This window comes from Cygnus atratus, chromosome 12 (assembly GCF_013377495.2).
Source record: "Cygnus atratus isolate AKBS03 ecotype Queensland, Australia chromosome 12, CAtr_DNAZoo_HiC_assembly, whole genome shotgun sequence".
NCBI lineage: Eukaryota > Metazoa > Chordata > Aves > Anseriformes > Anatidae > Cygnus > Cygnus atratus.
The window spans coordinates 11,636,691-11,651,711 of record NC_066373.1 but is presented as its reverse complement, the minus strand read 5'-3'; the positions used below and the strand labels follow the sequence as shown (position 1 = coordinate 11,651,711).

Sequence of the window (15,021 nt, the reverse complement as noted above, 5' to 3'; positions counted from 1 at the left end):
ACAAGGCACTGGGCTGAAGACGGCACTGGTGGGATTTCCGTGCACGTTCAGTGACTCCACTCCAAGTTCACCAATATGTCCCTGCGCCCGAGCCCTGTAAAACCTAATCCCTCAGGCCATCTCATGCAGGGGGACTCATGTCTCTCCCCCTGGTTGCACCACATCAATGCTGCTGGTTCCTGCTGCCCATCACCACCCCGCAGGCTCTGCTGAGCCCACTGGGAGCTGCACAGACACCAGCGGAGGGAAACAATGCTTTATTGGAGCACATCCTGCCCCACAGACAGCAAAAGCCTCTCCAGACACCCTACCAGATCCCCCTGCTGCCACTCCAGCTCTTCCTGGGTGAGAAGGACTGGAGTTCTGTTCCTCTTTGCTGTCTTCAAGCTGCTGAGCGCATCCAGCAGGTCAGAGGGTGCAGAGGCACGGGCTGCGTGCTTGGGCTGGGTCAGCGCAGAGGCCCAGGGCACACGTGGCAGCCACGCAGCGCAAGGCTCTGCATGGCTGCTGGTCAGGCTGCTCTGCATGCAGCCAAGTCTGCAAGTGCCCAGAATGAGCCATGACCTCGGAGGAAGAGAGGGACAAGAAACTGCAGAGGCAGCAGCATGGGAGACCTCCTATGAGTTTATAGAAATGGGAAAAGAAGAGGTGATGAGATCTGTGCCATGGACTCAGAGCAGACAGCTGATCTCTGTGAGAAGTCAAGCAGCACAGAGGCAACTGTTTCTCCATGCTGCACAACAGAGCAAATTAGCTCATCTCCCTCCCTTTTTCCAGCACTGGAAGCAAAAGCAAGAGGTGCCAACTGCATTTCAACACAGTATGGGCACCCCCATGGGCCCAAAGTCCTGAACCTGTGTTCTTCTCCTTCCCTCCCAAACTCTCAGCCCTTCCCAGGGATGAAGGATGCTTGCGCAGAGCAGCACAACACACCTAGCCCCAACAGCTCAGGAGTCCATCTTGATGAAGACCTTGGGCCTTGAGAAAATTTTGAGGGCCTCCTCTATCTGGGAGAGCTTCCTCTCAAGCTCTACCCGCCTCTTCTGAATGCTGAGGGTGTCTGCACGCACTGGCAGCATCACCAGGTCCTTTAGCAGCTGCTGCTGGCCTGGAAGGAAAAAATAAATAAATCTGGATGAGTGGAAGAGGAAAGGAATTTGTCTTTTTCCTAACACTATACCCTCATTTTCAGTCATGAAACGGTGGCAGCAGTGGAACAAGGACCTTGAGAGAATACCCATCCCTGGCTTCAAAAAACAACTGGATGAGGACCAAAGCCACAGTTTTGAGAAACCTCTGCTTTGAGCTAGGGTTGGACTAGAGACCTCTGAAGGCCCCTTCCAACCAAAACTGTTCTTTCATTTTAACAGCAATAGTAACCCTAAGCTCAGGTCCCCTGGGCCAAGCCCGCTCCAGGGAGCCAGCCTCGTAACCTGCATTTCCCACCAAGCTGAAGGAGATTGCTCCTTCCACACACACAGATCAAGTGCAGCGATTCCTGCACTATCCCAGAAACGTGCCTTATTTCAGCCTCTCTCCAAGTGGCAGGAAATCAGGTGGCAAGCCAGTGCCCCAGAACTGTGCTTTCCCCTAATCCTAACTATTTTTCTGAGCTGGAATCCCTGCTTCTTTTCCTCTTACTCTGCTTCAGATTGCTGAGCGTCTCCAGCCGCTGGCCCTCCGGCATCATGGTATGACCAGGTGGCGTGTCAGGATCTGGCAGGCTTCGCAGCTGCTCCTCCATCTGTCTGCGCCACAGCTCCTTCCTCTCCAGCAGGCTGTCAAGGCAAATGAAAGCCCACGTCAGCACATCTGGCAAGAATGACTGCCCAAGAATCGAGCCCTTTGAGCCCTTCTGGTCTCCGTGTTGCTGCTAGAGGACTACAGAAGCCAAGGTCTGGCAGCACCCCCACCCGTCTGCTGGCATATGCTCAGGGCTTCTGCTCCTTGCTTCTGCTCCAGAACATGGAGTCCTCTCAAAAACATCCATGGGCCAATGATGGAATGCAGTTGGACAAAGTGGATGCTGGCAGAGAAGGGCAGACACAGCAAACAGCCGAAGGACTCATACAGTGGCCTGTCCTAGAAAAGGGTCACCCAGGAGCTGTTGGGGGCCCCAGAACTGCTTTTCACTCAGAACCCTAAAATGCAAGTCACTAGTTGGATGCTCCTCAGACTCCGGGTCCAAGGCAGGATGAATGCTTGCAAAGCAAACCAAGCTATCTGCCTCTGAAAACAAGCCTTTTAACACTGAAGATCACGTGAAACAAGGCCTGCAAAGGGGCAGGAGCACGTTTCTCAGAGCACACAGAGCATCCAAGTTAGCATCATTGTAACAGTGGCCAGCAAGGAAGGAGGAGACAAAATTCTTTCCAAGCCCAGTCACATCGGCCATGGGGTGCTTGTTAAATGAAGAATTCAGCAAGTTTTGCATTTATTCCCCCAGGCCACAATCAATCGCACTGCCAGCATATGGTGAGAGACTCTGGCCCCTGCTCCCCAGGCCTCTGTCTACGTAGAAGTTGGGGGATGTAGTGAAGGGAGGTGGGCTCATGGCAGGAACTCTCATGGACCAGACAGGGGCATACATACTACTGGGGGACGTGGCCCTTTTGCTTGGCGTTGTACTCCTCCTGCTCCCGGTGCCTCTGTTCCAGCAGCTCAGCCATCGCCTGCAGTGACTGGGAGCGCCGCAGCGGGGCCCGCTTGGCATTGCGGGCGTTGTGCTTAATGAAGTCAATGCTCCTGCCCTCCACCTGGATCTGAAAGGAGAAGGGGAGGCAGCAGGAGCTTGCTTAGCACACACAGGCAACTGCCCTTGTCCCCATAAGAGAGAAAGCAAACAGGTACTTGCATGAGACGCTAAACTGCAGGTGTACAACAGCAGGATGGACGCACCCTCAGCCTGTGCCATCTCAGGAGTCAGAGCCATAGACAGGCAGTAGCTATGGCCATGGTTTGAGAAGGCAGGCGCCAAAAAAAAAAGCAAAACCTAAAAAACGCCTTTTTGAAGTCCTAAAGCTGACTCCACATGAAGTGTACGAAGCAGGAGCAATGCACAAGTGACAGAAACCCCTGGGAGCCCATAGGTAGATTGCAACTCACCTTGGTTTCAGCACCTAGTGCCTCTGGAGCCTCTGTGCCTGCACCTGCTTTCATTCTGGCAAGGTTTGGGGAAAGTGGTCTGCATGGCTTGATCCCAGGGCCACAGCGAGAATATGCCCTCAGAAACTTCAAAGTCTCTGGATTCGGAGGCGGGGAGCTCTCCTGGGAAAGGCGAGAAGAGACAGGCTACTGGAGGGATGCTGAGCAAAGAGAAACCCACCGGGCAAAGTTTGTGTGGTCAACCACAAGCTCAGCTGTGAGTTTCCAGTTGACAACTGACAACATGCTCTTTCTTCCACAGTTTGGCAGAAGCTCTTGGGAGAAGGCAATCCGTACATGAATCACAGCCAGCAAAGGCCAAACCAGACTGCTTATGGCAACAAATCCAGACCTGGCAACTGAACTTTGTAAGGAACACTAAAAAAAGAAAAAAGGCCTGCAGAAACATACATGTGGATCACAAGCATATGTAGCATTGACCAGAGAGTCCCTCTTTAGTGAATAATCCTGTAGGCATGAAAGGAAAGCAACATCAGATAGATAACCCTACAGAGATACCTACCAGTGCGAGGGACAATCTAAATGGACAGTCCAAACTGGCAATGATCATGACTCCTTAGAAAGCAGAAATCTTTCTGTGAAAAGTGCAAATTCCAGAGTGGAGTAAGTGTGCTGAAAGTTGAAATACAGAGTTGTGGTTTAACCCCGGCAGGCAGCTAAGTACCACACAGCCAGTTGCTCACTCTCCCCAGGTGGGATGGAGGAGAGAATTGGAATGGTAAAAGTGCAAGAACTCATGGGTTGAGATAAAGACAGTTTACTAGGTAAAGCAAAAGCCACACATGCAAGCAAAGCAAACCAAGGAATTGATTTGCTGCTTCCCATCAGCAGGCAGGTGTTCAGCCACTTCCAGTAAAGCAGGGATCATCACACATTATGTTTTCTTGGGAAGAAAAACACCATCACTCCCCCTTCCTCCTTCTTTATCCCAGCTTTTATTGCTGATCATGATGCCACATGGTCCGGGACATCCCTTCGGCCAGCTGGGGTCAGCTGTCCTGGCTGTGTCCCCTCTCAGCTTCTTGTGCACCCCCAGCCTCCTCGCTGGCCACCTCCATAAATCCAGAGAATACTGCAGAGACCTGCTATAGCAAGCTTTAATGAAATGACACAGGGAGGCACGAAGCCGGCAGACACACAAATTAGATGCTGTTCTCAAGTGCTGTTCCGTTTTGCACCCTGAATCTGTGGTTGTCCCATGTTGGACAGAAAGAGGAGTGAAGAGCAAGGGAGTCTGATAGTTTGGGGAGGGTGGAACTGCATCTGGGAGGCATTGTCAGAGGTATTGGCTAGCTTCAGAACAAGGTGACACTGTCTGATGTCTAACAGGCAGTTTGTGACAAGTCAGTCTGAGGTAGTTCTCAAACAGACCCTGAAAACTGCAAGTCAGCTCTGTGACAAGCAGGTGACCTTACGCTAAATACAAGTGGCACACTGTTCTGCTCTTGGAACTGACAGAACTATACATGGCAGCCTCCAAAACTTTGCCCAAGGTCTTGGATGCTCTGTCAACTGAACTGCAGTCCTCTTGAGGCACATCCCTCATTGCTTGGTACAGTTAGCTTGACAGACCTGAAGACTGAAGGTTGGGTAGGACAGTAACATCAGTCATTTTGACATAAGGACTAGGTTGGTGCTGTATGCAGTGCCCTCAGCCCTGCCTAAACTGATCACGCTCCAAAGGTGATCAGTCTTTCTTCAGCAGGAGCCAGGAGACTCAGATCTCTCCAATAAGTTAATGAAAAGCGCTTTTAACTACTGGGGTTGGTTAGAAGTCAAAAAAAAAAGTTTGTAATCTTAGGAGGGTACTAGCAGATTGCAGTGCACCCTGTCTGCCTTCATGGGAGCACTGGGAGAGTGCTAGAGCCCTTGTCAAAGCAGCTGCTACAGTTTACGGCCTCAGGGACAGAGGACAGAAGAAAAACTCAACGCTAGACTCCCAAGACCTAAGAACCAATTTCACCTCTTAGCAGAAGCTCCACAGAAGGTGGAGATCCTTCGGAGGGAACACACAAGCTCTAGGAGGGCTACAGCAACAGTTACAGCAACAAGAGTCAGCTCCAGGACTTCCAAATCCACAGAGCCCAAGTAACACACCACAAAGAAACTGTCTACAAAGAGACCATCCCCACCCCCACACAAACAAACAAAAACACCTATCTCAATCATTTAATCATCCTCTAATCCAGACGATTTGTTAAACAACAGAAACAAGGTTTGTATTCCTGAAGCACATGTTGGCTTGCTCCTGTGTGTGGAAGGGTCACAGATACCAGAAAGAAGGTTGGCAGCACACCAGAAAGAGGGGATATAATGTTTGGAACCACTAGCTTGGAAAGCATTTTGCCAATTTTTGTAGTTCTTATCAATACATATGATGAATCAAAAGTTGGCTCAAGGGCCACAAACTGGAGGGAAGCAATGCAGAGATTAGGAGGAACCTGAAGGCTCCAGCTCAGCAATGGAGCACTAAGAAAGGGCTTGCATAAGTGGTGATGCTTGAGGCGTTACCCAGCTTCTTTGGTGAGGCGTTTCAGTGGGTTTTGGAAGTCCCTCCAACAGAGGCACCACGTATTCCAGGTATTCACCAGGGGAGAAAAAAATATCCAGAGGAAGAAGAAGAAATAAGCCAAAAGCAAAACTACACAAAACCAGACAGCTACTCAGAACAGAAGCTATAAATGTTTCAGCTCAGCTACACAGCTGATAAACCTGAGGAAACATGGCACAGCCCCACATCTCTCCTACCACAAGCACATGTACAGAGGCCGGGAAGTGCATACACCCCTACTGGTTGCACTGGAGCCAGAAGACCTCCATCTTGGCTGCCTGGTAGGTGTTTGTGTGCCCCCACTGCTCAGTGGTTATTAACCAGGACAAGCACTTGAAGAATAATACAGAGATATGGCCCACTGTGGATCCAAAGGGTCCTAAGAGCTGGACCCAAGTTTGCAGCAGCCTGAAGGCTGACCTCTCCTTCTCTGTCCTAGTTCCACGCAGAAATGGTGAGAACAACGATCTTTGGGGCAGAATACCACGGCTTCCTGGCATAACCCCCAGACAAGAGTTGCCCCAAACACTGTGAAGCTGAAAAGCCAGCTGAATGCACCCCGAGACAGGGATATGTTATAAAGGCTGCTCTGCACTGCCCCAGGAATCATCTTTAGATCTCTACAACAGAAGGGCCAAACAGGAGCCTGCAGGCAGTGGGTGTGATGAAATTTTCCACTTCTCACCTGCATTCCAGGCCAGGAGAGTTCAAGAGCTCAGTGGGTACCCACCTGCAGTCTGGCCTTCACCTTTGACTCCACATTCTCGTATTTCTGGGATTTCCACAGAGCTTTCACAGGCTTGGGCTGGCTGTGCTCCCGGGCTCGCTCCTTCTCTTTGCACTTCTTCTGAATTTCCTTTATTCGCCTCACATTTTCCTTCTCATGGTCCTTGGACTCTTTCCCTGCACAGCAAGGGGAGATGCAGCCTTCAGCCCTCAAACACTGCCAATGGATATGGACTCCTGGAGCACGGCACCAGAGCTGACAGCTCCATCTCCAAAGCTGCCCACAGAAATAACAAGCTCTCCCCTTACCTGCAGACTAGACAATCTGTGCATTTTTTCCAATGATAGACACACACTCCTGTGCTGACCCTGTTCTGGGAAGATCTCAACTGGCCCAACCAAATCCTCTTGCATTCCCCTCCTGTTTTGGCACAGCACCTGCAGTAGCCACCAGCTGGCAAACACCACGCTGGCACCAGGTAGAGCTCGGGGCAGCACCAGGACACAAAGCCAATTAAGTGACAGCCAGTGCTCAGCTTTACCTCCTTTCTGGACCTCTGACTTTACTCTAGGTGTCTTCCCTGGAGAAGGGAACACCTTTTGCAAAGGTGTCCTCAGTAGTCACATGTATGAACCATCTTCCTGAATCCTGCCTGGCTTCAGTAACAAGGAATTCCCTGGGTTAAACATGCTCTGAACATTAAGATTTCAAGAACAGCTAGTAGCAAACTAGTAGCAAAGTTCACTAGTAACGAACTAGAAAGTACGGATTTATTTCTAGCATCTCTCAGCAGTCTCTCATCCATGACTGGCTGCTCAGTCCAAATTAAACAGTGTCTTTCTGCAGTCCTTCTTCCCACTGCAGACCTTGGCCAGACTGGACTGAGGGAGGCCACAGCAGCACAGGCAATGGCCCAGGGATACCACTGCCAGCCTGCAGGCACGCAGGGCGAAGGCAGGAGATAAGGTGACTGGCCCTGTGAAGCTCGAGCTCTCCTTGGGCAGCAGAGCTGAGGAATCCACCCAAATCCCTGGAGCATCATCCCTGGCTCCAAGTGCAGGTCATGTCAGCAAGGGCTCAGCTGTACTTACTCTTCACTGGCAGCCCCCCACCAAGAGAGAGCCCCTCCAGCTGCAGCAGGAGACTGAGTGTCCCCTTGTGTCCCTTCTCCAGAAAGTCCTTTCCACTGGGCCGAATGCGAGGGGCTGGCTGGAGCTGGCGGGCACTGCTCAAAGTATGATGTGAGCTGGGAGGTAGGTCCAGGGGGGCAGAGCTAAAATCCAGTTTCTGAGCATTTCCTTCCAGCCTCCCTCGAGCTACAGAGAAAGAAGAAGGAGAGGGAAGGAGAGAAGCAGATCAGGATTTTACCTCATGTTTTTCTTCAACTGCAACTTCAACTGCAAGCAATGCTGAAGGTCCCCCTCCACCTCTGCCTCCTGTTTTCCCATCTTTCAACCAGCTGTACAGAGCACCTCACTTTCACTGGTGAGGCAGCAGAAGCACCCCTGCATTGGTGTGGGTTAGAGGCCAAGACTATTGAGCACAACAAAGAACAAGGACAGAAAATGAGCAAGCTGCATCATGCTAAAGTCCAAAAATGCACATCCATAACATAGCACTTGAGGACTCACCTGAAAAAGGGCGTCTATAGCAGTTCGGAAAAAGTGTAGGGTCTGGAGGAATGGGCCCAGAAATCTTGGATGGCCCTTCACACATCCTGCTCTGTCTCTGCAACAGAAACCAACCATCACTGAGAATGGATTTGAACAGGGCTCATGGAGCCACTGCAAAGCTGCATTTAATGTATATGTGAACTTCTGACCTTCCCTAGACAGCTCAAACCCAGCCGCACAGATGACCTGCAAGTAGAAAACAACCCCAAATGGACTCCATGCAGCTGAGGCAAGGGATAGAGCAGCATTGTCGCTATTGTGGGACTAACCAGCATTGATCCTGAAATGTCTGTGGTTGTTGTAATACCAGTATCTTCAGCACGGAAAATCTTTCCTGACTTTGCTCTTCTATACAGGACAGTCTGATATACATACACAAGCATGAGCCAAGCTGTTTTAACTGCCCTGCGTACCTTTAGTGCACACAAAACACAAGGTAGATTGGCAGCAGCCAACACCTATTTCCTTGCCCACCGAGATCTTTTGGATAGCACCTTTTCCCCGTAGGAAATAAACCTGAGGGACTTGCTCCTCGCTCTGGATATGAGGATTCAAATGGAGACGCTGCACTGACAAGCACAGGCTGATGGTGTTTTGGACGATGCCACTAGAGCTCAATAAGTCATCGGAGTCATGCCATGATTTTGACAGGAGCCATGTCAGCTTGGCTGGAGTCATTGCTGTAAGAGCTGGGGTTACAGCCTGCATAGCCTGACTCCTGAGACAGTAATTTAAAGATTTCAGAGACAACTCTACTGAAAGAGCCCCTTTTTAGAATCCCCAGCATGCCAGCACTGATGGGATCTTCAGTTTAATTTATAAACCAATAAATGACCAGTACAAGGCTGAGTGAGCCTGAGTCATAGCAACTAATGCACTGCCGTCTTCCCTGTTAAATCACCCTTGTTGACATGAGGCCCATTAGCAAAAAGCTATTACTTATCTCCCAGACACAACTGCAGAGGCAATGTAAGCAATGCTGACTACTGCACACCAGTAAGCATGTCCAGTGGCTTGTTTGTACCCAGCTACTCTGGAAAAGCTATTTCTGAAGAGCTTCAGATACAGACTCTCAGACTGCAATAAAAGGGCATTGTTTTCTTATTGTTTAATATCCTTTAAAATGAATCCAACTAAGCCAGAACAGGCTCTCTCATTCTAGAAAAACTGTTTACCAAGGGATTACTCCAGAATAACTACTGGCCTTGAAACTCACATCTGATCTTGATCTGAACTCACCTTCAAACACAGTAATTTACACACAGAATGACAGACTGGAATCAGGACCTGTAACAGAGCAGACAATTAGTGCGGGGGATTGAAGGAGGAAAGGCAAGCTGATGGGAGGTGGGGGATGGAAGGCTCATTTATACCTTAAAACAAGTCACATTTCACATCCCAACAGCACCCTGCCCTGCTGCAGGGAATTTGCAAATGACACCCACTCCCTGATTTGCAAGTCACATCGCCTCTGGATTTGGATCTTGCAAGATCAGACAACCTTATTACAATAGCAAGTGCTTTGCCCATCTAGGCACCTACAGTGCACCCACCCATGCAGGACATAAGCCACCAGCATCCATGTCATCTGGCCCCAGGACGAAGCAGCCAAGCCTCCAGCTCCCAAGCACAGACTTTCTAGGTGGCTGCTCTGCTCCTGCTGACCACGGGCATATTTGAACAGAGCTGAGAACTAAGCAGCTCCCTCTGCCAACAGGGGATGTGCAGACCTCCTCCACTGCTGCTCCCACCCTTTTGCTTCATCTCTTGTGACAGCTCTGTAGCTGAGATGGCCCTGATCTGAGCCGACTTAACTCACTACACCTGCAAAAACAACTCACTTCTTTTGCTGTTTTAGTTTTCAGCCTGTTTAACATTCTGCCCAAATGTAACCTGGCTGTTGCCTCCACAAGGGGATCAGAGAAGCACTGCGGCAAGCACAAGGGAAGCAGCAGGAACATCTACCTACGAACACAGAGGATGAAACAGGACCAGTCCTTTTCAGCTGTGACCTGACAGCTGGCTCAGCCAAACTCATTTGTACGCAGAAAAGCATCCCTATCAGTGTGTTAGAAACTGAAACATCAAAAGTATTTGACCTGTTGCCACTAGAAAGACACTATTTAAAGCCTCCACACAGGCTAGGGCCTCTCGGAAATGTAGGCAGACTCCACAAACTCAGTCCAATTAAGTCTAGGTAAACAAATTCATGTGTGCAACTTCTTAACCCAGTGCCAGTCTGCAGAGCAAGCCAGGAAAGCAGCAATGCTGCTCCTAGCCACAGGGCTCACCTGAAGTCAGCATGGCTACAGAGGAGGTGTCACCAGTTTCCAAAGTAACCAAGCGAATACAGCATTCCTTACTCATCCTGTCTGAGCCCAGCTGGCTTCCCTCCCTTCCCCTCCAGGACTACAACTTAATCCTGACCTGGGAGTCAGAAAAATGCAGTCTCCAGCCCTACCTCTTCTCAGAGAGTTCAAGAGCTCAGCGGGTACTCACCTGGCCTGGGTCCCTGGCCAGGAAGCTCCTGCCACACACAGAGCTGAAACAAGCTTTATGCTTCTACAAGTCAACCTCTGCAAAAAGGACAGAAAAAAAAGATCCCTCGATGAACTGTGATAAGCAGAGCAATTCATCAGAAACAAATCAAATGGCTAGTCTCACTGCAGATGTTCTTGGCTGTTTATTTCCTTCCTCCACTTCTGGCTGAAATGGACAGAAACACTGGAATAACCTCAGGGCCCCAAGGCTGCATTAAAACCAGGTGGCACACAGACCTGAGCAGATACCCAGCACAGGAACTCCAAGGTAAAACCAGGGGTCAGGAAATGTGGTCACAAGAGCAAACGCTTCAGAACAAGAGGGACTGAGTTTGCTACTCCTTCAGCCAAGGGCCGAAGCCTCCCTTGCTTCCAGGATGAGGGGGTCCAGCACCCAGCATGAACGTATTTGACAGGAAGGGGAAAAAGGGAAATGAAGATGGAAGAGAAGGGCAGGGTTGAACTGGGCAGTTTCCCCCACCCCTAGAGTCCAGGCAATGCTTAATGTGCATTTATGTACTGTAAGCCTACCCAGGGATGTTGGTCTGTGCCAACACCTTCCCCTTGCTACTCCCTGCAAATTGCAAGGGGAGATTAATTCTCCCCTTTTAATGCTATTCCCAGCGCAGCTGCCTCGGATACCACCAGCTCTTCCCCACCTGCGAGTCTCCAAGGCCTATTTTCTGCCTCTCTGGAAACAAAGGGGGCCAGGTACTGCCACCCGTGGTGCTGGCGTTTGCACGTAGGACATCTGTTCCCTCCTAGGGCATGCACCCACCTCCAGCCCGTTAGGAACAAAGCCAGTTATCAGGCTGCCGAGGAGTCAAGGGCATGTCCTGCAGCAGCATCCTGCAGTGGAGGTGAACGCAAGCTGTGCTCAGCCCTGCGAGGAAGCCGGAGACTGAGGTGGGTCTGTCAGAGCACGAACACGGCTGCAGCCAAACCCTCTCCGAGTAGGACAAGAGAGCGGAGGAGGAGGACGCAGGAGTCTTCTCTGATGCACGGAGGAGCTGCGTGCTGAGGTTACAGGACCTCACGTGTAACAACGAGTTCAGGGACAGCCTACTGCCTCCACTGGCTGCTTTGTTATGGGAAATCAACACAAAGCGCGGTTTGGGACTCATGCCGAGACACAAAGCTCCGCTGCGCAACACCTGGACAGCCCAGAAAAACATCTCTTGCCTCCTTTTGTTCCCCATGCGTCTGGGAGGAGAGCAGGGTGCTGGCGCCTGGCAAACCCGCAGCGCTTCGGGGCCGCCAGGAGCCCCCCGGAGGCTTCCCCGGAGCCGCTCCCGGAGCCCGAGCCCGAGCCGAGCGCCCCCCCCCCCGTGCGGCCGCCAGCCCGGCTCCCCCGCGGCGCGCCCACCCCGAGGCCCTCGGGCCTCGCCACGCCGCCTCCGCCGTCCCCAGGCCCCTCACGGCCGCCAGGCCCCGGGGCCGGCCGCACGCACCCGCCCGGTGCTGGAGCCCGGCCCGCACGGAGCCGCCGCGCTCCCCGGCAACGGCCGCTTCCGCCGGGATGGGGGGGGCCGGGCCAGACCGGGCCGGGAGGGGCGTGGGGGCGGCGGGGAGCAGCGGGCTGCCGGGGGGTGGGGTCTGAGTGGGGGGCCCCCGCTTTGATGGGTTCCCCGGGGAACTGCTCAAAACCCATTTCGCTGGTTTTGCTCCAGAAGATACCTTCGGGGCCAGCTGTCTGCTGTCCCCTCCCAGGTTCCCCTGACGAACCCTCCCGTGGAGGAGGGCGCCCTGCTGATGGCTCCTCCACAGGTCTTGTGTTCAGGCTCTGCTGGGCACTGGCCGTTAGTCCCCGATGCAGGAGCTGACAGCCCTGGGTTTGGGATCACCCCACTCTGATGTGGCTGGGCAGAGCTAATATCTTGACAGCTACGAAATACTTCCAATTTATACCGCCCCCCACCACTCCCCCCTTTTATTTTTTTTAACAGAAGTTCTCAAGTACGTGCAATAGATTGTTTCAGGCTGGGCTAAGAGCAAAGCCAGAGGGAAGGGGAGATTGCAAGGTACAAACCACACTTTCCATCTGTTGGTTTTTCAGTGGTGCGGGGGCTGTGCTGCGTGTTGCCCCTTGCCGCACCCGCTGACAGCTTGCCTGCAGGCTGCCTGTCGAGCATTCAGTGTTCCAGCATCCTGCAGGGCTTAGGGAGTCCTCCACGCTGTGTTGACCCCTTCGACTTTTACGTGCACCTCACATAAACACAGGAGGTTGCTTGCTGTGACGTGTTGCTCCCTTTATATGTGCTCGCAGGCTTTCTTGCAGCAATAGAAGCAAAAAATAAAAATAAAATTTTGCACATATGGGAACAGGTTCCCCAATATCCAAACTTAAATCCACACCTCAGTACATGGCATGGAAGAAAACACTGAAAGGCAGCCAGGAACAGAACAGGACTCGACATTATTTTGCTGAAATATTGTCTTAGTTCCTCTTTTTATGATTTCTTTCCAATTTAAGCAGCTGAACTTATCTTCTAGGTTAAATCTGACTTTTTGCTCTCAACCATGGAACATGCTCTTTGTCAAGCTGAAAGGCCCTTGTTTGCTGGGCAAGTGCTGAAGACTTCTTAGCCTCAGTCAAACTGGAGAGGTCACAGGAGGTTCAGCAATACAGGAGCCGCAGATTGACCAGCTTTGCTGCTTCAGGAGACCACGCTGTGTGGTGTGGATGCACTTGCCCATAATCACAGCTTTCCCTTGTAACAGTACATCCCAGTGCCACTGCTTCTGTGCTGGATGGTGAAACAAATTTATTGTGGAGGAGATGCTGGTGCTGGGGTCAGCCAGAAAGCACCGCATCCACCTGTTGGAGCACTCCTTTGACTGCCACATTATTCTGATGAGTCAATAAAATGCCATCGTGTTTATAAACATGCAAGAGCCATTTCCCTGCATTATGGTGAGCCCAAGGTACAGCCGGCCTCTGCCAGCAGCTGTATGCCCAGGAGTGCCCTTCATCTGTCGTTGCTTTTTGGTGGCTAGAGAGCTTCCTCTGTGCTGTCCTTTCCATGGTTTTGCTGTTGATATGTTCAGGCTTGGTGAAGGCCAGCTTGGGGCTGTCACAGCCACGTTGCAGAGACCTGCCACCCCCAGAGGATGGAGACCCCCCACCTCCCAGTGACTTGTCCCAGCGCTGCAGTGTCCCTGGGGCCCTGAACCTCCCAACCCACAAATCCTGACACCATCTCTTGTTCTACCACCTGGGACTGCCACAGGCAGCCTGGTCAGCCCAGCTCTGCCACATCCCCATCTGTTTTTTCCACCTCTTGGTTTATGTGGGCAGCCTGGATCTGAGGCCGTATTGCTGTTGTGTCCCCTGCAGGGTGTAACGGCCTCCCCCGGTGCCTTCCAGAATCTCTTTCCCAACTGGCACCTTCAAAACCAAGCCCAGAGCCAAGCCAAGCCCAGGGCCCGGGTGAGACTTCAAAAGAAGGGTGGGCATGAATTACCACCGCTCATGGGTTACCATGGCTTTAAAAAACGATGGCTGGCTTCTGTCGCCCACACTGCTCCTCCCTGTGCTGCCTTCTGGGCGTGGGGCCGCTCATGTGGGATTTTGTGGCTGAAAATGGCAGGTGGAGTGGGCAGGACCAGTGGTGAGGTGCACTGTTCACCAGGGCGGGTGATCAGTACCTGCTGCCTCTCAGGGTCACAGACAGTCCATCGAAATGACAAAATGGTGTTTGTCTGGCTGTTTAAAAGGCAAACTGGGAGTTAATTCAGGAAGGAGGTTAGAGCAGAAAGGAATAGTCCTTAATGTGTCAGGACATCAAGCTCGTCACTACATATGAGGCCTGCGTGGCGGGGCGGCTGCCTCCCCTTGCTCCCTGTGGCGGGGAGGCCCTGCCAAGGCTGAGGCCAGGGTCTGGGTGCTGGTGTTTGGCCCAAGAGAGGCACAGGGCAGCTGCATGGGCTGTGCTGGGGCAGTCAGGGTCTTCATGGAGCTCAGGGTGGGTGGAGAGGGACAAAGATGGGCCTGCTGCGCTGAGCGGGTCAGTTACAGACATTGAACAAGCAGTGATGGAGGCAGAGGGCTAACAGCTGAGCTGGGCACTGGCCCCAGCACCCGGTGTGTTGGGAACATTTCCGCCTCCTGTGTCCCCAGGTGTCACAAGAGAGTACCTAGGGCTGGCTGCTTTGGAGCAACTCTTGGGGGTCTTGCACCAGGCAGAGCTCAGCCTCCTCAAAGCTGCCAGACCTATGGGGGCCATTGTCCCTGTGGCTCCTGGGGACAGATGTCCCATCTGGGCAGAGCACCACAGATTGGGGTGAGCTCCTGCACTGGACAAAATTTCTTACAGATGTTGGTCTCCACACAGATGCTGGTTGGTGGCCTGGAGCCTCCTCCAT

The 15,021-nt window shown here is 52.1% G+C and overlaps 1 protein-coding gene across 4 annotated transcripts; it reads right to left on the bottom strand.

Moving 5' to 3' along the window:
* Nucleotides 1-184: 184 nt before the first annotated feature.
* On the bottom strand, nt 185-12,544 carry ENKD1 (enkurin domain containing 1). 4 transcript variants are annotated; one of them, XM_035543761.2, is made up of 11 exons: nt 12,108-12,185; nt 10,616-10,692; nt 9,356-9,403; nt 8,075-8,171; nt 7,535-7,759; nt 6,447-6,619; nt 3,106-3,267; nt 2,593-2,762; nt 1,642-1,778; nt 934-1,108; nt 254-617 (listed from the first exon to the last, which is right to left on the bottom strand). In XM_035543761.2, the coding sequence occupies exons 4-10, from the start codon at nt 8,157-8,159 to the stop codon at nt 948-950; spliced, it is 1,113 nt and encodes a 370-aa protein (XP_035399654.1). In that variant the 5' UTR covers nt 8,160-8,171; nt 9,356-9,403; nt 10,616-10,692; nt 12,108-12,185; the 3' UTR covers nt 254-617; nt 934-947. The 4 variants fall into 4 exon arrangements, with proteins under 4 accessions (XP_035399650.1, XP_050569120.1, XP_035399654.1 ...); XM_035543757.2 differs by having other exon boundaries at nt 185-1,108; XM_050713163.1 differs by lacking the exon at nt 12,108-12,185 and adding an exon at nt 12,334-12,544 and having other exon boundaries at nt 243-1,108.
* Nucleotides 12,545-15,021: the final 2,477 nt, after the last annotated feature.